The following is a 25589-nucleotide window of genomic DNA, read 5'->3' as shown; positions in this document are numbered from 1 at the left end:
AATATAAACTGAATAATCTTCAAACAGACTTCCGAGATTATTTGATAATGTCTTTATGTTGAAAGAGGCCATTCAGCCCATCACATTCAACCCTTTGTTATTTGTAGAGAAATTAAAACATCCTTGACAGATAGGCTATACCCTGTGCTAGAAAACATCTGTTTGAATGAAGATCACATATCCATTCCTTCTTCCAATATCAAATTGCTTTTCTCCACATTTGGCTAACATTTTTCCACTCTTAAATTTTATTGCATCCTTTTAGAAGTGAGTGGCCAAATCTATATACAGTGTTCTAAGTATGACCACATCATTATTTGTGACATTTTTGATTGTTAGCATGGAATTCATCTTTTTCACAGCAGCTGAATAGAGACTGACATTTTTATCAATCTATTCACAATCTGAAATTTGTTTCCTGGTCGGTCACTCCCAATTAAGATCTCAGGCTTAAGATTTCTGCCTCAGTATTTATAACTGCTTATACTTGCTTAAATAATACAATGTAAAAATATTACATTACATATCACATCTATCTACCCTCTCTGTTCTGTGGCACAGAAAATATATTAGGAATTTTCCGATTTTCAACTATAAAGTTTCTTCAGCAGTGTACTATAGTGCTCAGAGATTCTGGTTTGACAATCTGTCTTAAATAAAAATTTTATTTTATTCAGAAAATCAAGGTAATATATAAACTCCAAAAAACAGGAAAAAGAAATTTTATAAAAACAAAAGAGATAAAATATTAGAAAAGTAAAAAACATGCATTAAAAAACAAAAGACAACAACACATGTCCACATATTATCTCCCTAATTAAATACTAATAAATATATTGGAACAATATCAGTTTTCCCTCCCTTGCAAAACAGGACCCAAATTTGTAAATGTCTACCTCTATTTGCAACCAATTTGACCCATCATCTCTTTACCATATATAAAGGCAAAGTAGTTAACAGGTGAATCAACAGCAAAGTTAACAACAACAATAGAGTTTAAAGGGACTTTTGAGGTCTTCTAGTCCAACCCCCTCCTCAGGCAGGAAACCATACCATTTCAGACAAATGGTTGTCCAGTCTCTTCTTAAAAACTTCAATGTTGGAGCATTCACAACTTCTGGAGGCAGGTTGCTACACTGATTGTTCTAACTACCAGAAAATTTCTCCTTAATTTTAGGTTGCTTGTCTCTTTGATTAGTTTCCATCCATTGCTTCTTGTCCTGCCTTCAGGTGCTCTGGAGAATAGCTTGACTCCCTCTTCTTTGTGGCAATCCGTGAGATATTGGAACACAGCTATCATGTCACTCCTAGTCCTTCTCTTCATTAAACTAAACACACCCAATTCCAGCAACATGTTTTACTCTCCAGTCCTCTAATCATCTTTGTTGCTCTTCTCTGTACTCTTTCTAGAGTCTCAAAATCTTTTTTACATCATGTTGTGCAAAACTGGATGCAGTATTCCAAATATGGTCTTACCAAGGCATTGTAAAGTGATATTAACATTTCACGTGATCTTGATTCTATCCTTCTGTTAAACTTCAAAGCCCTCTGTTAACAATATATCATTGTATTTAACTCCTAGAAAGTCTACAGTAGTTTCTTATCTACCATAAATCGCTACAATCCAGTGGTGGGATTCAGTCGGTTCGCACTACTTTGGCAGAACCGGTAGCTAATTTTTTGTTGCCCAGGCCCACAATGGACTTCCGGAACCGGCATCCACACAGAGAACCATTTGTTCACATATTTGAATCCCACCACTGCTACAATCATTATCTCTGATCCATCCAGAATCAAATATCCTAGTTTGATTCTTAATAATAAAACTTTTCCTTAAGATTTTGGTTGAAAACTTTCCCACAATTGTATGTGATTCCTCAAAATTATAAACCTCTGTTATCAATCCATTTTTCCAGTTCAAATTGTTTTCCAGTTAGCTATAATAAATCCATTGCCTAATCACCATCAATCTTTTTAAGAAAATCTAGTTCATTTATCTAAACTCTAAATCTGTAGAATTCATATCCCTTTCAGCCTTCTCCAATGAACCTGCAGTCTCCAAATTAAATTTGTGAGCTTGGTTTGGGTACAGTTACTTATATCTGGTTATCTTCTTTAGGCTGATTTAAAACTTTTGTTATTTATCAAACTTTTTGCCAAGTTTTAATTTGAACTTGTAGGTTAAAAAGCATTCTTTTTGAAGCTTGAGATAATTTAAAAGCTTTAAGCTTGCACAATGTTTGCATTTTTAATATAGTCCTGTAACTGGGTATTCACAACCAGACGTAAACAGTTCCTTTCTTCCAGGATAGAGGAGTTGTAATAAGGTAGTCACAGAGAATGTTGAGATAATATTTCTCACAATAAAAGACAGGAAAAGAAAAAAATCCATGAAGCATTAACAAATTAAGACCAGAGGTTTTTAAAAGTTAAGAAAATGCAAAATCGCTGTAGTGAAAATTTGCTGTAAATGAAAATCAAAAAGGTCACTTGGACTACTCAGAAAATCTCTGTTGACTTCCATATGGAGAAAATGAAAGTAATTCAGAAGAGCAGAGTGAAATAGTAAAAAAACCCAAAACATTAAAGTATTCATGTTAAAATCCAGCAAGGGATTAAAGTAAATCAACTTTCAATCAGTCAATTAATTTTTAAAAGAAAAATCAATATAAAAAAGAAAAATTCAAACTATGCATTTAAACTCAGGCATGCTTAAAAAAAACAGAACTAAGAGGAAAGATGGAGCCCGACTCTCCAACTATTCCTACTGGGAATTGCAATCCTCAAGTTTTCTCTTCCACGGTCATCTGATTGTTGTCTTGGGTCACTCTGCTTCCATTCAGATCTAGAGAGATGGCTGCCAAAGAACCCGCTTTGGCAGCAAAATCAACTATTTGTTGGCAGGAGGAACAAATTCCCTACCACTCAGCACACCATCTTGGGTAAGGTCCCTGGTTGGACAATCTGGCGCAGAGTCTTTTTAGAACAAGTGCGTAGGAACCAATGTAACACAATATTGTTTGAGTTTGTATAATAAAGAACACTAATTTACACTAATTTTGGTAGGCCTATGCAATGTTAACTGAGTATAAGATTGCATAGAATACACTTATATTAACAACCTGATTTAGTTATCATATGTGAATGTATTAGAAGATTTTTATACTATTAGTTTAATATTTGAAAGTTTTCATATATGAGAAAATGCATATTCATATTGATTCCTAATACCAATTATGCCATCCACCAATTTTGCTATGAGAAGAAGCAAGAAAATGTAAGTGAAAAATGGAGAAGCTATATGATTATGTATTTTGAAGAATAACGAAGTGTAATATTACTTCCAATTTACAGGAAACTGTATACTGGGATATATAAAAATATACTGTGTATTTCAGATCCTCTTTAAATTATTTCTATTTCTATTGATTTCATATTTCATCATCACTAACTAATTAAGATACTTCTGTTTTCATTTGTAGTGTTAAAGTTCTGGCTGATGATCCCAACAAAGCAAGCATACCTGAGACATCTCTAATGCCAGACTTTATTGAGCATAGCATACTGGCACTAATAAATAGAAAGTCAGCTCTGATTAAATTGGTGCGAAAGCAGTATATTAAAAGTAAAACAACTCCCTTTCCCCCCTGACAGTGCAGGTCACATTACCCAATTAAGGTCCAGAAAATTATTCTGAGAAAGAATCTTCAGTTTCCAAAACAAACACGTGGATGACCTTGCAGCTCCACAGCTGCAACACACATTTTATTCTCCCCACTCTCCCCGCTTGGTTCTGTAGGCAAGCCAAGGGGAAAAAATGTCCAAAACAGCATGAAGTTTTCTGAGCTTGGCATATAGTTTATGAATTTAAATCAGACAGGCTTTAAAAATAAAATGACTAACAGACTGTAGCAAATACAGAGACTAAAGTTCCTAAGCAAGGTTGCATCTTCTAAGGCTATTGTTTAGAGTTAGAAAAGGTGTTGGCAGGCAGTGATATGGAATAAATTAAAAGGATTGGTATTATAAAACAATTTCATTTCATGTACTAGTACAATTAAATAAATAAAGCTCAATTATACTTTCAATACATCTGCCCTTAAAAATCACTTGGAAGCTTCAACTTGTCCAGAATACTGCCACTCACTATGCCCCTGTGTCACCTCTGCTTTGCAAGCTGCACTAGTTGCCAGTATGCTTCTGAGTGCAATTCAAGTTGATTAATGCTTATAGTTAAGCTGGCATAAGGCCAGGTTCTATCTCCCAATTTCTTCCTTGGCATGCTCCATGTCTTTTTGTTTAAATAGTGCAATTTCTCAGGACCGAGGAATAGTCTGCCATAGCACATGTCCTCTGGAATGAGATCCTTGCTGAGATCCACATAAGCTTCCACCCTGATAATGTTCCAGAATGCCCTAAAGACTGTTCTTTCAGGCAGGGTGGATAGGATCCCTTGTTGGATTAGTCCTTGTACATGTTAATTATTAATCGGTTAGATCCTAACTGATTTATTTGTACCGCATTGTGGGAGCTGCCCAGAGTTGTTATGGAGTTGCGTGGCACCTAACTCAAACAAAACTAACTAACTAAAAACAAAATATGACTTGAAAAGAAATCTACTTCATAGTTTAGTAAAAACATCACAGTTGGTGCACCTTGTCTTTGAAAAGCCTGAACTATACTTACTTTGATACAGTTTATCTTAACATTTGAGAGCCAGTTTGTTCTAGTCTAGTGGTTAAGGCACAAGACTAGAAAGGAGACTGTGAGTTCTAGTCCTACCTTAATCATGAAAGTATTGGAAGTCAGCACCCACTCACTCTCCTAGAGAAGGAAATATTTTGGGGGGATATTAAAAGGGCAGAATATTATATTTCCCCAAAGGATCTTAAAGGCAGAACCCCTCCCAAGTCTGTTTGCCCCAAGCAAAAACCAGGTCTGTAAAATGCAGAGGTGATAATCCTTTCAGAAAGGCTGGAGCCAAGAAGCTTGGAGCTGATGAGATTAGAAAGACAAAGATCCCTAGAATCAAGAACCCCTCACCCAAAAAATCCAACACAGGACATAGTCATCAGCCACAGCCCCAAGGAAGGAGGATATGACCTTTAGGACATAATAGGATTAACCCACCACTATCAGAATACAGAAAGGCATAGTGAACCTCAGGTCAAAGTTCATGCCACAGGAACAACTCCAAATACAAAAGCCCAAGAAGCTATAAAAACCCACCACTCCCTGCTCCATGTGGTCAGCTTTCCTAGAGCCACATTTCTGTCTGGCTCTGCTCTTTGATAAACTACAACCTTCTTTCTAAAGCAGTCTCCATTTTGTTTATTCCTGGCTTGGACTGGACTCTGAAGAAGATTTTTCTTTCAACAAAAGCCATTGGAGTGACTTTGGGTCAGTCACTCTCTCTCAGCCTACTTCACAGGGTTGTTGTTGTAGGGAAAATAGAAGGAAGGTGTATGTTCACCACCTTGAGCTATTTGTAAAAATAATAAGAGTGGAATATAAAAAAACAAATATTTGTTTAGTTATATAAGAAAGCATAATTTATTGTGGCTGCCCAGAATTGCTTAAGATGGGAGGCCATATAAATCTTTTAAATAAATAAAAATATTTTCTAAAATTAACCATTCAAAATATACCTTTTCAACTACTGTGCAATATATCAAATGAAACATTATTGGTTGCACATTGGTCAATACATTGGAAATATTTGAAAGTATATCAAATACTGTAGTTCTGTGCCCATATTTTATTTAGCTAAGGTACACCTTTTGGAGAAGAAACTAATGCATATTAACATTTGGATTAAATGTTAATTTAAATTAAAGGTAAAAAATAGAATTTTACTTGGCACAAGTACAAACAGAATTAGATCTTTGTTTACAGATTTAGAAGGCTCATGTTTTAATTATTGGTATCTGGAAATGTTAAAATTTGGGTATATATATATATATATATATATATATATATATATATATATATATATATATATATATATATATATATATATATATATATATATATACATATGATAAATAAAATGTGGTATCTTTGCATCTGTCTAATATACCAACAAACAACATAAGGTAAAATATACACCAAAATAGATTTCTGTAAAGAATCTCTCTATCCAGAACACGCTAAGCCGCAAAAATATACCCAGTTTGTGGTATAGTGCAATATGAGTCAGGGTCACACTGTGAACTCAGTGATTTAGTGAAATTATGACTCTTGATCTACCCACTCTTAATCCAATATTAAGCCATATACTACACAAGCTTAACCTAAGGAGAGCGATAAATATAAAACACGGGTGTCAAACTCGTGATGTCACTTGACGTGTCACGATGTATCGTGACTTTTCCCTCATTGCCGGCAATGGGGTGGGTGTGGTTTTGGTGTGATGCATCTGGCCCGCGGGCTGACAGTTTGACACCCTGATGTAAAGTTTATTAACAGGCTATTAATACAATGAAATGAAGCCATGTGGAAAGATATGCTTCCTTTCCAAGCCAGGATATTTTATAGATGCATTCACAACTCTACTGTCTGATTAATCATTTACAAAAGTATAAAGATATGCACTTCCTAGAATATGCAGTATATGTTAATGTGACATACATGAGGTTTCTCTGTGTGCTCATCTCAAATTAAATAAAAAAGTTCCAGAACTGATAGGCAGGTATTAATACCATCTCAGAATGTTCAAAAATAGAATATTTTTGTTTGTGATTTTTTAGTTATGGAATTGTTGACAGTATAGAATTTTAAAGTCTAATATTCTATTCATGATAGGTAGCACACCTTTTTCTCTGAAAGAGCAACAATGCTAGGTAGTAACTGCTAGTAACTCCTGTACTAATAAGGAGACAAATGTTTCACTAATAAAGTAGTGTTTATTTGAAGTTTTGCAACTGTTGAAACTTCTTGTAAGTCAAGAGTTTTGGCTGTAACAAATGTTTGAAATTTACAATTGTGACCGAACTTGGGATGCCCAAGTAAGCTTGGCATTTGTGGGTTGAACTGCAATCAATTCAAACCAGTTTGATGCAACTTTTTAGCCTCAGTGTTTTGTTTCAAACTCAAAATTCATTTTCCATTTTGTGCATTCATTCTACCACTTCCGAATTCTGCTATTTCACTTTGTTACATACACATGCCATATTACAATGTCTCGTAATGAATATACTGTTCCCTATATGCTCAGTGGGTTAGGACACTGAGCTTGTCGATCAGAAGGTCGGCAGTTTGGTGGATCAAATCCCGAGTGCCGCGTAACAGAGTGAGTGCCTGTTACTTGTCCCAGCTTCTGCTCACCTAGCAGTTCGAAAGCACGTAAAAATGCAAGTAGAAAAATAGGGACCACTACGGTGGGAAGGTAACAGCGTTCCGTGCGCCTTTGGCGTCTAGTCATGCCGGCCACATGACCACGGAGACGTCCTCGGACAAGCGCTGGCTCTTCGGCTTTGAAACGGAGATGAGCACCAGCCCCTAGAGTCGGAAACGACTAGCGCGCATGTGCGGGGGAACCTTTACCTTTACCTTTGTATATGAAATGCTTAATTGACCTTAAAGGAATGATGCAAACTTATTATGTTATGATTTTTTGTAAGATTATTATGTGATGTCTTAGAAGTGGTTGTGAAGGTGCTAAAGTTTTTATTTTTGAGGAAGTTCAAAATTCATGCTAAGGCTGCCTTGTTAGATGCAACTCAGGATCTTGAGTTCTATGCATCATGCCTGGAGTGCATTCATTTGACTATTATCTATCTGGAGGCTTCCCCAGAAAGGAGATTTAATCACTTAATTGGCTTGATCTCTTGGCAAATGCCCCCAAAGGCTCCATCTTATCTCCCATGTTATTTGGCATCTATGTAAACCTCTGATGTGGAATATACACCTTCTTTGGATGGGTACATATCCTTTTCTTCATAAAGATCCGTTGTGGCAATCTGTAGGTCTTTCTATGTATATTAATATTCCGGGTAAAATTATTTTAATTTTTAAAAAATAAAAGCAAATTCTAGCGGATACTTTTCTAAGTGAAAAGCAACAATATAATTGAATATTTTCAAATTCAAAATGGTGGGGAATATATTTTTAAGTTATAACCAGTGCAATAGTCTGAAGACAATCGGTTATTCTGTAGAGGATATTTAAAACAAACATAATTTATGTATGTCTTCCATCCTGGCAGCTGTGACAATGCTAACCTGCCAAGAGCTTTTATCAAGTATGTTATAACAACTAGTAATAAGTGTAAATAATAAATGCCAAAGATCTTGTGGGAAACAGTAGCGATAGTAAACAATTTTTGGTATTTGCTGATAGGAATCTGCTGGACTTGGAATTCCCTGGCTTCTCAGTAGATGTTTGGCCTGACAATAAACAACAGTTTAATACTTTATCTAATCCCCGTCAGGAGGTGAATTCAGCAGTGAGCTTTTGCAGATGTTCACATCCAATAATCTATCCATAATTGATGAAACAGGGAGGTCAGATGTAATGGTTGCTACTATTCTAGCAACATATAAATGGTTATTGACAAAACAAGCCAGAATGGGACTGAGTACTGAACAGTGACAAGCCTGAAAGCAGTGCAAAGACAGAAGAATGGATAAGGATTATAGGAGAGAATCCTTCAGTAAGATGTGTTGCATAAAAAAACACATAAGCATATGAGGGCATTTTTGGATGAGAAAATCTTCAAAGATGGGAAAAAAATAACAATGAACTAGATGTAAGATAACTGGAGATTTGAGTAAGTAGAAATGCATGCTCTTGTACAGCAATAATGTGTTCCATATATCTGGAGTGCCTTATTGGATTAATATTCTGACATTGTACACCTTGTAGCAAGGATGATGTTTTTTCACATAAACTGCATATGGAATGATAAAAAATATAAATGCATATTGTTACAAAATATTTCAATTTTTTGTTTATATGTAGTCTACCAGTTTGTGACATACTTAGTCAAAGAGTTTTACTTATATCTTTTTACGTAACAGTCATTAAATACTATAGGTATTCTCAACCATGTATTGGATAAGTGGCTAAAAGAAACTCATACTATAGATATAACTGACTGATCGTGCAGTTTATAAATAGGGAAAAAAGAATTCCTTCAAACATTTTGTGCAGCCTGAATCCATTATTAGAAATGCATGTAAATATAAATATAATTTTATTGGTTAATTTATTCTCTATACATTTACATGTATATGTATAATGAGATGCTGTGCATCTACACATGTTGACAATATTTCTTCAGTGCTGCTCTCTGATTTCATGCGACAAAAAACTGAATTACTGGGTTACAATTAGCAATAATAAAAGTTTCATTATTATAAATACTGATTGTTTAATTAATTCCTCATTTAATTACAAATTTCTGATTGGGTCTGCAATTAATTATGTAAATATATATTGCTTAATCAGTTAACTATAATTATAATTCATTTGTAACAAATTAATGAATTCTTGGAAAGACAACATATACATTCTGAAAATATGACATCAAATATTAATTGGATTTCCACCATAAAATTCTAGCAGTGTGAACATGTTCATGATCAGAAGAAAAACTTAAGGAGTTTACTGGATTTAGATGTAAGTATCTATATTGTCTTTTATTTATCAGCTGTTAAAAGATGCAGCTTAAAAGTGCATGTGATAATATAAGCATAACCGTAAATTGAATACTGCTTGTGTTAAATTATACATGACCACGCTGTGTTCTGCATGACTATGTCAGAGGAAAAAAAATGCAAATATAAGAAACAGATTTGAGGCTACATGCCCAAGGGAACAAATGAATATAAGCAGTTTAATACATAGCATAATCCTATATGTGTCTACTTAAAAGTATGTTCTAATGAGTTTAATTGGACAGTCACAATAAATTGAGCAAAGACATGCATCTCTTAAACACTTCAATATCCTCTTAAGTCCCTTACAATACAATGGACCTGTCTAAGTACTCATCCATTGTTACTGCTTTTACTTGTACTAGTTCATTAGAACATATGAATTTCTAAGGACATTTCTTGTTCTAAATCATAAAGTTTTCTGAACCCACAATTTTGTGATTTTGTGATTGTCATGAAAGCATAAAATGAAATCCAGAGAAAATATAATAGAACTGTTGCATGAAAGGACAAGATTAGCTGCTTAGTACCATGTGTTTAATAAGTGTATATGCTACTTTTTCATATCAATTTCAAAAGTGGTTTATAAGGGTTATATAAAATATCTAAATATACCAAATTAGAACATAATCAGTAAACAAACACAGTGCAATATATGATTATATAAAGCCTGGGAAAAGTGTATTTTTAAAGGGTAAAATAAAAAGGTGTGCTTATTTTTTATTTTTTTTTAATAAGGACCTGATTGGATCTACTAAAGAGTTCTATCATATGAGAAACAGTACTGACAAGGCCTTGCTCCTTGCAGGATAGTCTTTGAGGAGAACCTCATCAGAAAATTTTAAATGCCTTGGCAGCACCAAGTTCTGGACTTGTACATTCTGCCTAGTTGAAATTTCCGAGTCATTTTCACTGCTATGTTATGTAGAACACTCTAGAACAAATCATGCCTAAGCTAAAGCTTAAACTTTATTAACATCCTCAGTTAGTCTTTTGTACAAAAAACAACCAACTTCTTCCAACATCTTAGAAACAATGAGGTATCTCAAATGTTCATAATATCCAACAATTATTTACCAAAATCAATTGACTAGAATTCTCATATAAGGAATCCCCTATCTTTGCTATATATTTTTATTGACCAAAAGTTAAACTGCATTAAAATAAGAATAAACATGTAATTTAATGTTAGCGCCTTAAGAGAAAAAAATCAATTCCATAATAACTGGTTCACTTAATAAATAGGAATGTTTATATTTGATATTTTACAAGCTGTATCATAAACTCAAGGGACTACGTGGAACATGTTCTTTCTCTACTGTTTGCATTAAGGGAGGAAAGTAAAAAATGAAATAACAAAAAGAGACAAAAATATCCAGAGGCAGTGGTTATCTAAAAAATCTGCTCCCATTAGATTCCCCCAGATGGAGGCTACTTGAGGTGGGTCACAGAACAAAGGGAAAATGATGATGAAAATTCAAAGCAAAGCAGAAAAATAACTGCTGAGCTCCCCAAGTGTATCTCTGAATAGTCCCACGCTGTGTGGCAAAACCCTTTGGCAAGCTACAGAAGCTAGTGATGAAATACACATTAACATGTGGCAAACAGGCTCCTAGGCTGAATTGTATCTAAGTTACAAGTAATGATAACTAGTAGTCTCCTGGGAACAGAAGGCAATGATTTCGACTCTGTAAGCATCTGAGCTCCCCTTGGATAAAGGGACAATTAAATCGAGAACAGACAGATACATTTTAGCAATTCTTTTTAATTTGACAGTAAAGCTTATTTGTGCTCAGTAGAGATGAAAATAATTGATATTTAACATAGTATGCACTGGTCACTACTGATGATTAAGTATAAATTTAAAACTTGATTTAAACCTACTTGGATTAATGTCCAGGATTAGGGATTTGTGCATCGTAAAGTAATAAATTTGATTTTGACAATGATAGTGAAATGTTCTATTCTAAAGATACTACATCCACAAGAAGGATCTTATTAAATTATATAAATAAAAAGAAATCAGTAGAGAATAAGCCAACAGGATATTTCTTTCTTGTTCAATATATTTATGAATAAATGTATAAGAAATGCTTTTATGATATTAGAGGTGTGTTAATTGGGATGTGAATGCACATATACTTTCGCATGTTGATAATGCTGTATTGTTGGCTGAATGCATAAATGATTTGCAGAAAATGTTAGACAGAGTGTGTAATGCAGCAAAGAGTTGTGTTTGAAAAGAAAAATATGGATTGTTGCAAATCATAGAACAGTAAGCAAAAAGAAAAACACAAGAAAGTAAATTGTTAAATATGTTGGTGAAACATTTCCTAAAGATGGGAAAATGGAGTAATTCTAAGATTATGCAAATGTTAGTAGAAAGTAGTGGATAATATGTGATCTGTTTCAATGAATGAATGTTTTTTTGAAGAAGTATAAAGAATTGGGTTGAGAAAAGTTTATTATACGGTAGTTACAACAGGCTATGTCAGGAGAAACATAAAAGTTGAATACAGTGAAAAGATCATACTTAGAAAGTATGCCTATAGCAAAGAGAACAAGAGGTAGATAAAGAATGAGTGGGTGAACAACAAATACGGATAGAATTCAAAATAACTGATGTCTATGAAAGAAATATGTTGAGGTCCTTTGAAGAAATAGAATAAACAAATTACAAAATAAATATATGAAAGAAGAGGAAGGAGCAAAGTATAGCTGGATGGAGTTAATAGTACCCTAAAAAAGAGGGGAGAAGCTTAAATAACCAAAGAGAATACTGAATTAGCGTATGGACATGATGAAAGCAAGGATGGCTTACAAGGAAGATAAAGTATGAAGAAGAATGGTATTGATCTAAACTAGATTAGACAGATTTCTTTTTCCTTCTGATATGTCCCACCTCCAGATATTTTCAGTAACTACTTTTTTTCCTGCACTTTACCTGCAAAGGGAACAGCAAAATAGATATGTATATATGAACACATAATGATTAAAACTTAATATGGGAAATCCTTCTACTTTAATTTCTTTTCTATAATTCTTATTACATTATTTATAGTAAATAATATTTCCTCTGAAATTGCCCAAAATATGTCTTTTAAACCAAAGATATGAATTCAGAATTCAGTAGTGCATAATAATTTGTTACAATATCGAGAACAAATACAAACACATATGGAAGCATTTACAAACTAAACAAAGTGCATAACGTAGGGAACATTGTCTGCATTAACTGATAAAGAGTCACTCTGATCAGCTAAGTTACATAAAGTACACAACAGACAGGTTAGGTAAGAGTTGTGTCAGCATCTTCATAGTAGAAATTAATTATATACTGCCATCTGGTATAATGTAGTGATTAAGAGTTTAAATTGTGAACCAAGAAGCCCAAGGTGAAATTCTTGCCGCAGCCTTGTCTTCCTTATATGGAAATTGGCAAAACTGTCATGTTGTACATCAGTCATACATTTAGATCTGAAAAAAAACTACTGCCAGAAAACTTCTGTTAACCATTCTGGAGTTCTGTGCCGTATAACTTATAAGTAAGACATCAACACAGTAAAATGAAGTGTTAAACAAAGACTGAAAATTGCAAATCTAAAAGATGCAAGAAAGAAGAAAAAATGTAGATACATTATAATTGCTTATACCTTGAGGCTCTGCATAAATGCTACATAAATAATTTCAGATACATTTCTAAAGCAGTCTTTTCAATTTGTAGGCCCTCAGATATATTGGGTTTATAATTTAACACACGTTTTGACTTGGCTACTCCAGGAATTGTATTCCTTCCTGTATTCCTTTACTGTTAAGACATTCTCCAAATGCAGCAGTTTCAGGCAAAACAGATAAATCTTTTTTCCCCTCCCCATATGATTCCTATTAGTTACACTTGTTCTTCAATATCTTCAAATCTAATGTCTACATCCCAACCCAGCACTTTTTTGTTCTTATCCATCTGAGCTATAGAGGATAGTATGATAAAATATTTTCTTATATCAATGTTTTCTACCTTGGCATGCCAAGGAAGTTTCCAACGAATACTCATTTGACATTCATTGCTCCCTCTTTTCTTATTTTATCTGCTTAGTTCAAGCTCAACTAGAACTTAGAATCTCCTCTTTTTCCTGCTCATGATGTTGTCTTTCCTGAACATGAAAAAGTTCTTTCTCAATCATCCATCTGCAGACCAAACATACAAGCTACGGAAGTATGTTGTCTCCCTGGAGCAAAAATCAAAGATGTGGCTGAGAACCTAACCAAAATAATTAGGCCCACAAATTACTACCCCCCCCTCCTCCTCCACATTGGAACGAACAACACTACAAATAACCTGAGTGCAATAGTGAAAGACTACAAACAACTAGGCAACAAAGTTAAGAAGCTAGGAGCACAAGTAGTGTTCTCGTCAGTGCTCCCAACAAAAGGCCAACACCCATTGAGGTAAAAAAGAATTTTAGAAATAAACCACTGGGTAAAGGGTTGGTATCACCAAGAAAACTTTCATTTTCTGAATCATGGACTGCTTTTTCTGCATGAGGGACTCTTGGCAGAAAACAGGCAAAAATGTACTTGGAAAAAGACTGGCCTAACTAATCAGGAGGGCTTTAAACTAAAACTGAGGGGGAAGCGTGACCAATTTCTAGAATCTCTAGAACCCAAAACCCAAAACTAATCACAAATCCCAAGAAAATAAACCAAACAATGAGGTAGGCAGTGTTGAGAAAAAAGAAAAACTCAAACAACAATCAGGAGATACAGGAAACCTACCCATGGACAGGCATGAAAGCCTTAAATGTTTATATACAAATGCTCAAAGCTTGGGGAACAAACAAGGCGAACTAGAAACAATAGTACACAAGGGAGGGTATGACATAGCTGGCATAAGAGAAACCTGTTGGGATGAAACCCATGAATGGAATGGACTGATGGATGGATACAAATTGTTCAAAAGAAACAGTTCTACAAAAAGAGGAGGGAGAGTTGCACTATATGTAAGAGAACACTACATATCTGCAGAAATGCACAGGACCCAAGACAAAATATCTACAGAATTTATATGGGTCAATATAAAAGAAAAAAAAGTGACATTACCATAGGCGTATATTACAAGCCACCCAACCAACCAGAAGAAACAGATGAACTCTTTACCAACCAGTTAACAAATGTATGCAGGAAGCACACCAGAGTAGTAATGGGAGAGTTCAACTATCCAGATATCAACTGGGAGACAAATTCTGCAGTGAGTGGGAGATCAAATAGATTACTAACCAACTTAGCCGACAACTTTATCACCCAAAAGGTGGAGGAGGGAATTAGATGCAAAGCTATACTGGACTTAATCCTTACAAATAGAGAAGAAGCGATAGAGAGAATTGAAATTGCCAGAACTTTGGGTGAAAGTGACCACATCATACTGGAATTTAATATAATGCAAACACTAGCAATAGAAAACAATCCAAGCAATGTCCTAAACTTCAAAAGAGCTGACTTTGATAAGCTCAGAGAGAACCTAGGAGAGATCCCATGGATGAAAATCCTAAAGGGAAAAACAACCCAAGAAGCATGGGAAACCCTGAAAAACACAATCACAAAAGCCCACATCAGCACAATACCATTGAAAAAGAAAAACAAGAAATCCAGGAAGAAACCAGCATGGCTGCACAAAGATCTCACTAACAAACTAAAAGACAAAAAGGACAAATACAAAAAATGGAAAGGGGGCACATAACCAAGGCCGATTAACAGCAGACAGACAGAACATGCAAAGATGAAGTCAGGAAACCAAAGGCTCAAAATGAACAAAGACTTGCAACAGGAATCAAGGACAGTAAAAAAAAGTTTCTTCCAACACATTAACAACAAGAAAAAAGTCAAGGAAACTGTAGGCCCACTAGAGAGAGAAGATGGCAAGGAAATTACAGGCAACAGGGAGAAAGCTGAGTTGCTTAACTCATACTTTGCACCAGTCTTCACACAAAAAGAAACCATAGCCAACACCCCCCCCCCCAAAAAAAAAAACACTGCAGAAGACATACTAGAAACAAAAATCAAAATAAGCAAGAAAATGGAAAGAGAACACCTATCCAATCTTGACAAATACAAATCACCAGGACCGAACAGATTACATCCCAGAGTTCTGAAAGAGCTGGCAGATGTTATCTCAGAACTATTGCACCACATCTTCCACAAATCCTGGAACACTGGGTAAATACCAAGGATTGGAAAAGGGCTGATGTGGTCCCCATCTTTAAGAAAGGGAAAAAACGGACCCAGGAAACTACAGACCAATCAGTTTAACATCAATACCTGGGAAGATCCTAGAAAAGATAATAAAAAAACAGATCTGTGAACAACTAGAAGCAAACAAAGTCATAACTAGCAGCCAGCACGGGTTTGTTAAAAACAGATCATGCCAGACCAATCTGATCTCATTCTTTGATAAAGTGACTAAACTAGTAGACCAGCGAAATGCCGTGGATGTAGTATACCTAGATTTCAGTAAGGCATTTGACAAAGTAGACCACAACCTACTCCTTGGTAAGCTAGAAAAAGGTGGAATAGACAAATCACCACCAGGTGGATCTGTAGCTGGCTGACAAACCATACTCAATGAGTAGTCCTCCATGGCACTACATCCACATGGAGGGAAGTAAGCAGTGGGGTACTACAAGGTTCCGTCTTAGGCCCAGTACTCTTCAATATCTTCATAAATAACTTAGACGAGGGAATTGAAGGGGAACTCATCAAATTCACAGATGGCACCAAACTGGCAAGAGTAGCCAATACCCCAAAAGACAAACTCACAATCCAAAAAGATCTTGACGAACTCAAACCATGGGCCCTATTCAACAAAATGAGTTTCGATGTGGAAGAAAGTAAAGTCTTACACTTAGGCAGGAAAAACCAGAGGAACAAATACAGATTGGGCAAGACCTGGCTTGGAGGCAATAACTGTGAGAGGAACCTTGGAGTCCTGGTGGACAATCACTTAACTATGAGCCAGCAGTGTGCAGCTGCAACCAAAAAAGCTAATACAATCCTGGGTTGAATAAACAGAGGCATAGAATCAAGATCACACAAAGTACTAGTACCACTTTATAAAGCCCTAGTAAGACCACACCTGGAATACTATAGCCAATTTTGGTCACCATATCACAAAAAAGATGTTGAGAGTTTAGAAAAAATTCAGAGAAGAGCAACTAAGATGATCAAAGGCTTGGAGACTAAAACTTACAAAGAACGGCTACAGGACTTGGGTTTGGCTAGTCTAAAGAAAAGAAGAAATAGGGGAGACATGATAGCAGTGTTCCAGTATCTGAGGGGTTGCCACAAGGCAGAGGAGGCCAGGTTGTTCACCAAAGCACCAGAGGGAAGGACGAGAAACAATGGTTGGAAACTGATCAAAGACAGAAGCAACCTGGAATTAAGGAGAAACTTCCTGACAGTGAGGACAATCAACCAGTGGAACAGCTTACCCCCAGAAATTGTGGGCGCTCCATCACTGGAAGTTTTTAAAAAGAGACTGGACAATCACCTGTCTGAGATGGTATATATCCTCCTGCTTGAGCAGGGGGATGGACTATAAGATCTCCAAGGTCCCTTCCAGCTCTATTCTATTCTATTCTATTCTATTCTATTCTATTCTATTCTATTCTATTCTATTCTATTCTATTCTATTCTATTCTATTCTATTCTATTCTATTCTAGTCTAGTCTAGTCCAGTCCAGTCCAGTCCAGTCCAGTCCAGTTTATATTTATCATGCCACTTTCTTTTTTTAAAAAAAAACTTAGGCCCAGTACTTAGGCCCAGTACTTAGGCCCACTTTCTTTTTTTAAAAAAAACTTAGGCCCAGTACTTAGGCCCACTTTCTTTTTTTAAAAAAAACTTAGGCCCAGTACTTAGGCCCACTTTCTTTTTTTAAAAAAAACTTAGGCCCAGTACTTAGGCCCAGTCTTAGGCCCAGTACTCTTCAATATCTTCATAAATAACTTAGACGAGGGAATTGAAGGGGAACTCATCAAATTCACAGATGGCACCAAACTGGCACCAAACACAAAATTCTATTCTATTCTAGTCCAGTCCAGTCCAGTCCAGTCCAGTTTATATTTATCATGCCACTTTCTTTTTTTAAAAAAACTTCACTTCTACAAAGCATTTCCCAAATTTTCCTAGCATCTCTATTTACTTTTCTTTTATTGCTTTCCCAATATTTCTAAGCTATGTGCTATTAATATTATTTTCATTTCTCTATCATCTAAATTTCTTCATGGCTGTCTCTCATCTATGTTATAAAAAGCAATTATATAAACAGCAATGCTGCCATTATTTAAATAATAAAAACAACAAGAATAACACCAATTTTACAGAAAAACCAAAGCTTTATCTGAATGAAATATATTACCTAAGAGTTTATAAATAAGACCTGACTTTAGGCATAGAACTATGCTTTGTGTTTTAAAGTTAATTTAAATACAATAGAAATGAAGGGAGATAACTGAGGGTCTGAACTATACTATGGGAGACAAGACAACTACTTTGCTCCCACTTATCTGGATTGCAGTGTTTTTATTTATCTGTAAGGAAATTAATCATTAATGGCAAATTGTTCCTTTTCTGAAAGGAAATAACAGCTGTGAGGACAGCACTGAAGAGGCTACACAAAGGAAAAAAGTTAAACATTGGTTTAACTTTTTCTTGGTTGCAGTTCAGATTCAAATCTCATTTCAACAACTGATGTTATGAAGGCAAATTCAAAGTAAGTAAAGAGCAATACTTGCCATTTTGTTTACAGACCAATTGTTTAGGTTTAAAGATCAGCAAATCAATTATGTGCTTCGTATCTGTTTATGATTTAGTTCTTTTAATGTAGTCCAGAATAGGTAGCAATCGTCCACATTCAACCAAGTGTCAGATTTTCCATTAAACTAAATGATTTTAATTTGAACCATTATTGTCCTGGTGATTCATAAAAATACATATAACAACACACTTTCTTTGCACAGTGCAACCACATAATTTGATTCATATCTGCTAAAAGATTTATATGACCAATCTTATGTACAATACAATATGCAATATATACAATATCCAATATACATCTTCTGTACAAAATAACCTTGAGTGGCTCACAGCAATAACCAATAAAATTATAAAAGTTAAAGCAGGAATCATGCATTATTTTTTTTTTAAAAAACAACTTCCCACCATAGTGCCCTAACATCTCCATACCTCCCTCCCAGTTTGCTTGTGAATTTCCATCTTCCCCTGCTATCCTGTTGGGCCCTTTGCCTAGGACTCCTGGGGATCTCAGTTGGGAAGATTATTCCATAAGGCAAGGACTGCTACAGAAAAGGCACTTCTCCTAGGTCTTACTTATGACTTAAGAGAAAGGACTTGGAAAACACCCAGCCTATCTGTTCTGGTGAGAGGGGCAGATACCCTCAAGGAAAGGCAGTTCTGCATATAACCTGGCTCCAAGGCATTTAGGGCTTTAAAACTGATAACCATCACCTTGAATCCCAAAGATGCTTTTTCACGAGGCAACTGGACTTTCTTGTTTTTCTTTGAAGACATTTCACTTCTCATCCAAGAAGCTTCTTCAGCTCTGACTGGATGGTGGGGAATAAAAGAATTTATATTCCTTGCAGACAGCTGTTCATTGGCATTCTTTTAGCGAGTCGAGTCGTTAGTGCTACCTGGAGGCTTATCTGTGTCTTCAGGATCACCTGAGTAATGCAAATGGGTGTGGAGCCTTCTTGGTACTGTTGAAAGGACTGGAGATAGATGATGTCGGATCCCTCCCCCTCTGTTGAGAGAGGGCTGTTCAGTTTTGACATAGATGGGCTCTTTGACCCCTCTTTCAAACCAGCAGTCCTCTCTGTCCAAAATGTGGACTTTGCTGTCTTTTGAAAGATTGGCTTTTGTCTTTTAAATGCAGGTGGACTGCTGACTCTTGTCCTGATGAGTTTGTTCTCTTATGTTGTGCCATACATTGAAGAAGTTGTTGTTTCGTTTACCCAATGTACAGATCGGCACATGGCTCACTGCATTGTACTGCATATATCTCGTTCTCAGTTTGTGTCTGTTTTATCCTTGGAGTGGAGAAACTTCTGCCTTAGTGTATTCTTAGGTTTGAAGTGTGCATATATGTTGTGTTGGCTGAAGATCCTCCTGAACTTTTCTGATATTCCTGCAACGTATGGAATGACTACATTGCTTTGTTCACTGTTTTCTTCATCTGTTACAGAGGGACTCCTGCTAGGTCTTTTTTGAGATTTGATGAAGCCCCATTTGGGATAGCCACACATTCTGAGGGCTTCCTTGCTGTGTTTTCTTTTTCTTTTCCTTCTTTGCTGGTAGGCAGGCGTTCAGCTCTGTGGTGTAGGCTTCTGATAACTCCCATGTTTTGCTCCAGTGGGTGGTATGAATCAAAATGTAACTATTGATCCGTGTGAGTGGGTTTTCTGTACATTTTAATATCTTCCTTAATGTATACAGCACAGCCTAGATTATTTCCCTTAACATCTTCAAGTGTGAATTTGATGTATTTGTCCACCGAGTTGATATGTTTGGTGAATGCTTCCAATTCCTGTGCTTTGATCTTGACCCAAGTATCGTCCACGTACCTATACCAATTAGTGAGTGGAATTCCTGTGAAGGAGTTTAGGGCTTTGGTTTCTACCTCTTCTATGTAGAGATTGGCCACAATGGGGGGGACACTGGTGAGCCCACGGCGCAGCCGTGTTTTTGTCTGTACAAACCTTCACTGTATTGAAAATAGGTAGTGGTCAGGCAGAGATCCAGCATGGCACATATGTGGTCTGGACTGAGGGTTGGTTGGAGCTTAATAAAATTATTATGAGATTTTTCTATAATTTTGAAGGCTGGAATCTATATTTTAAAATAATTAATTAAATAAATAAACAGATTTTTTTGATCTTGAACAAAGGAAAATTCTCCATGTGATTTCCTTTGTGATCTTTAGCTGTTTTAGAGAACATCCTGTCCCAGAATTGACAAATGCCAACTAAATTTGGAAACAGGTTGAGCAAATAGGGATGAACTGTTTCCTAAGTCACACATTTTTCCTTCAGTCAGGTTATTTTATAGATTATTCATTTTCTTTTCCAGGAAAAGAAGAAGCTTATCTCATGGTAAAAAAAAAGCAAACTTGCAAATGTATGCTCTGCATATCAGATATAGGAATGAAACAGGTTAATAAAGTCTAGCCAGGAGGCAAAACTACTATTATCACACAGTTCTTCAAGAAAATTTCATATTACGTTCTATTGCAAACCAAGGCCCAAATTTTGAAACCAATATGGACTCCACTGAAAGTGAAGTGAATAGCGAACAGCTTTATACAATGCAGAATATACAAACAGAGAGAAAAATTAAAGTTAGTACTAAGTGATAGTGATAAGTATAAGTGATAGTACTAGCATGGGAGAAAAAAAGGATACGTTTTTATTTAGGAAAAGACACCGTGTGAAGATAGTCTAAATGGCTTAATTCTATCTACAGTTAAGATCCTCAGTCTAATGTATTATCCTATGTCATTGGGAGCAATCTGGTGACCTGCACAGGTTACAATCAGAAGGGAAAGAGAGCTGAATTAAAAGAGAAAGGAGGTCATGAAAGGCCTGAGAGTATCAATCTAAATAGCAGAAAGGACACTAGGTAGAGACACGCAAAACAATACTTTACAGAAGATAAAGAGAAAAAAAGTGCAGAACGCTACTGGTATTTCTACATCTGTTGCCCCAAGTAGTCAATCAGTGTACATGGACAGAAAGATGATATATTCTGTGATGAAATCCAGCAAGGGAGACACCAAAAAAGTCTTATAACAATTGAGAATTTTCAGCCGAATGGACTATTTGGTGTTGGAGGGAAATGGAGGGACACACAGAAATCAAGATATAATGAGGAAAGAATATTGATCAAGGCAGCACGGCAGAGAGTAAAATTCTGAATAGGAGTATTTCTTATTGCAACACAGCTTCAAATCTCAATTTAATTGCTATAAGCAAGTTAATGTTACAACCATAAAATAGAGTATGCATCATTTAGACTTACTAATGTAGCTTTCTGTAATTCTCCAGCTGAAAAATATGCTATGCCTAAACAGAAAGCAGTTTCTCCTTCCATCTTCATATTCTCTGCTAAATAGAAACAAACATTGTTTTATAATTAGGTTTAAAAATAAATTAAAAGGCACTGAAATTTTTGTGAATATTTTAATTTCAGCTCATCTTAACAAATGTTAATGTTATCTACGTGGAAAAAAGTATTATGTAAGGTATTATGTTAAGTGTTTTATTTTGCTTTTCTGATGGGTGCAGGTAAAGGAATGTAATAGAAAATAGAAATAGGAGACACTTGTTAGGCACTGGCAAACAGTGTGCAAGGAAACCAGAAGAGTAAGTCCTTCAGGTTAACCAAGAGATTCCATAACAAGCTTCTATTTATCTCTGTGCCAGAGATGTCCAGAGAGGTGTCATGTCAAAATATGCATTGCACCCCAAGTGTTGGCTCTTTTGTACATAAGTATGCCATTAATGCATCCATGAATGGGTAGGGCTTGGATAATAATTGTGTCAAAGTTCTATCTATCCCGGAGTGATAAAATAGAATTGCTGTATACCATAGAGATAAAAATTACTCAGAGAATTTGCTTGATATTATAAAGGTTTTTCTTTATCACTGAGCTCCCTGTTTTCCTTCTATCTTTAATCTGATACAAATGGATTATCAACCATGTATTATTTGTTTATTATACGGTAGATGTTGCCAGAGGCCTTATTTCTTACTATGGACTCAATTTTTTAAGTTGTAGTCCTGGATGACTCCATTTTTGGAGTTAAAAGCTTTCTTGAAATAAATGGATTCCTATGTGTCAGCAAGTAGGTACTTCTGTTTTACAAGATTTAGAAATACGTTTATAGCAGTTGTCTTGAATTTCATTGAAAATAATCATCAAGCACTTGGTGATTTCTTTTTTCTATTTTTTACTTCACTCATGGGAAAATTCAGGCTTACATATAAAAGAAAGACAATGCAAAAATGTTATTTCCTTCTCACCTTCTTCTGCCATTTTTAAAGCTTTTGTTAGAATTCTGATGGCTTCTTGATGTTCTTTATTTGTTAGCATTTTGTCTGCCAGTAATGTGTAAATTCTCCAGAGATGCTCACAGGCTAGTGAGTTGAAATTCCGGCCTGTATTATCTTTCCACATCCGTCCCACTGTCAGGTTATAGAATGCTTCATAATATTCTACAGCTTTCAGGAAGTGACCTGAAGAATACAAAATAACTCTTAATCAAAGGAGGCTCAATAGAATGTTATATATTGATTAAACAGTCATAATGGTAATAAAGCTATGAAGTCCCTCCCCCCAAGCAAAGAAGCATTATTTTTTAAAAATGTCCATAGACACTTAAAAGGAAATCATAGAAAGTAGTATTTTATATAGGTACATTATGAAGAAATATTTCCAAAAATCCCAGATTAGATTTAGCATTTATGCTTTATTTATTTTAGCTTTAAGAAAATGATGTAAGTAGTTTAAGTAGGTTATACTATTCATTCAGACAGTTTCATCAATACATAAATCAAGAACACTTGTAGATCATCACAAACACATTGAGCTTTAGGATGAAAAGTCTTAACAGAGGACCAAAACATATTCAGTCTACACGTTGTTAAATCATCAGCCCTATTTTTTGTTTTTGATCAAGTTTGTTAAATACATATTCTCCCATTTTGCATATTTTTTTCATTAAACTCATATGCAATAACCAGTAGTATATAAAACTTTAATCATGAATGCAACACAGGCAGAATTGGAACACATGGGTTATTCCTTTCTACAGTTCCATGATCCATAAATCTAGTAACAAGGACAAATCCACTTAGATAAAGGGCAATATAGAACATGGGATACCTGTCCTTTCACCTGTCATCTAATACAGGGGTCCCCAACCCCAGGCTTTGGACCGAGCCATGGACTGATACTAATCCACAGCTCATCGGGAACTGCGCAAGGACTGGGTGAGTACATGAAGCTTCATGAGCACATGTAGGGGATTATGTTGAGTGCACGAACCCATCTCCTCCCCCCACCGCCATCACATGCTGCAACTGGTCTGTGCAGTCAAAAAGGTTGGGAAACCACTGATCAAATAGTTAATAGTGTGTGAGATTAACATTGTCCAGTCTTGTCAAGCTTAGTTTCTTTGAGAGAAGCAAGTTACTACAAGTAATATTGTTCCTAAAATATGTCTTCAAAAGTAGAATGTTAAGTGGATCAATTCTAAGAATTTAATATGGGCAGCTTTATCAGTCTGACAGAAATCCCAAGCAAGCTGCTCTTTAAAATAAAGTCATAAATAGTTTTTTGGGTAAGGAAATTTGTCCAGTAGTTTAAATAAATTATTGTATGAGAAATACATAAGAAATATCTACATTGTGAAAGAAAAATGATTGTACATATTAATCCAAAACAGTGATTTCTGATAAACTACTATGTTCATACAGCCATGAAGCTGGAGGTGCTAAATAAAGTGCTTCTATCTGCTCTTGATCAGATATTTTATTTTAGCGGGTTAAAAAGGATAATCAAATTTTAAACTTGAACTAGCCATTCACCCTGGTTAAATATTCTAATCCAGAAGAGCTATTAGAGGGCATAAATCATTAAAGCACAGAGACATACTACTATAACTCTTTATATTATAGTACGCTGTAATATTTAACAAAGTGTCTATCATTTGATCAATCTAATTGACAAAATAAACACAGTATTTAAAATGTAGAAGTGCAGAAATTCCACAGTAAGAAATTGGACAATATTATCCATAATATCCTATATATTATAGAGGTACTATATCCTAAGATAAAAGGAATTCTAGTTGATTTGGAAGAATGAATGGATATACATAATCTACTGTTTTCATAATACAATTCTTCCTTACATTTATTCTTCTACAAAACTATTTCCAAAGTCTCTATTTTTATTAAATAAAAACTATCTTAGGCAAATATTAATGAAAAAGAGATGCACAAAAATATCTATAATTTTATACTATTTTTAAATAGAGAGATTGACTAGATATTAACACAAATGGGTTTTAACATGAAGCTGCCATAAAAGCAGGGACATAAATGTAATTCTCCTAGATGCTATTTTGATGCACATTTTTGATTCCATGAATATTTTATGAAATGGTCCAAACTAAAGCCATATAACATTCCTGCATTACTGATGCTTGCACCCGTAAGCTACAAACATTAGAGGCATGATTGAATGCATTAAAATGAACTCATTCAGCAGCACATTGATTACTTGAAGGCGGGTGAAGCAAAAGAAGGGTTGCTGCACTTAAGAAAACAGTGCACAAATTTATAATATAGAAAAATAAAGATATTAAATTGGAAAAAATGGCATTCAGTAAGAAAATGATTATGAATCTTGCATTAGCCTATATGTGTCAATATAATAACAGTTAGGAAGGCTATTAATTAGGTTTCAAAGATTATTCTGGTAAATAAAATTCTGCAATCTCAAATTATTCTGATGACCAGTTCAGTTTCATGCTTTAGCAATAGCATAAACAGCTCTTTTTTATCAGACTTTATATAAATATCAGTTATACATAACTATTAATGATAATTGAAAGCTTTGGGATGTTTGTTCTGTAATGTTTGTCTTACAATATTTTAATAGAAATCACATTTTATTATATATCATTACATGATACTATTTTAAAAAAGCTAAATCACGTAAAGTGTTAATACCACTTTATGAAGCCTTGGTAAGGCCATACTTGGAATACTGAATCCAGTTTTGGTCACCATGATGTAAAAAAGATGTTGAGACTCTAGAAAGAGTACAGAGAAGAGCAACAAAGATGATTAGGGGA

General features: G+C 35.1%; 1 protein-coding gene across 1 annotated transcript in view; it reads right to left on the bottom strand.

The window, feature by feature from the left end:
- Positions 1–25589, bottom strand: part of TTC29 (tetratricopeptide repeat domain 29) — a gene marked incomplete at its 5' end in the record, with an annotated part of 100168 nt that overhangs the window by 49469 nt on the left and 25110 nt on the right. Inside the window, 2 exons of the mRNA XM_081333026.1 lie at positions 21745–21830; positions 22750–22962. Coding sequence (XP_081189152.1) covers positions 21745–21830; positions 22750–22962 — 299 coding nt within the window. The remainder of the gene's footprint in view (positions 1–21744; positions 21831–22749; positions 22963–25589) is intronic.

This window comes from Vipera berus, assembly GCF_964194415.1.
Source record: "Vipera berus genome assembly, chromosome: 7".
NCBI classification, from domain to species: Eukaryota; Metazoa; Chordata; class Lepidosauria; order Squamata; family Viperidae; genus Vipera; species Vipera berus.
This window is presented reverse-complemented; position numbering and strand designations above follow the sequence as displayed.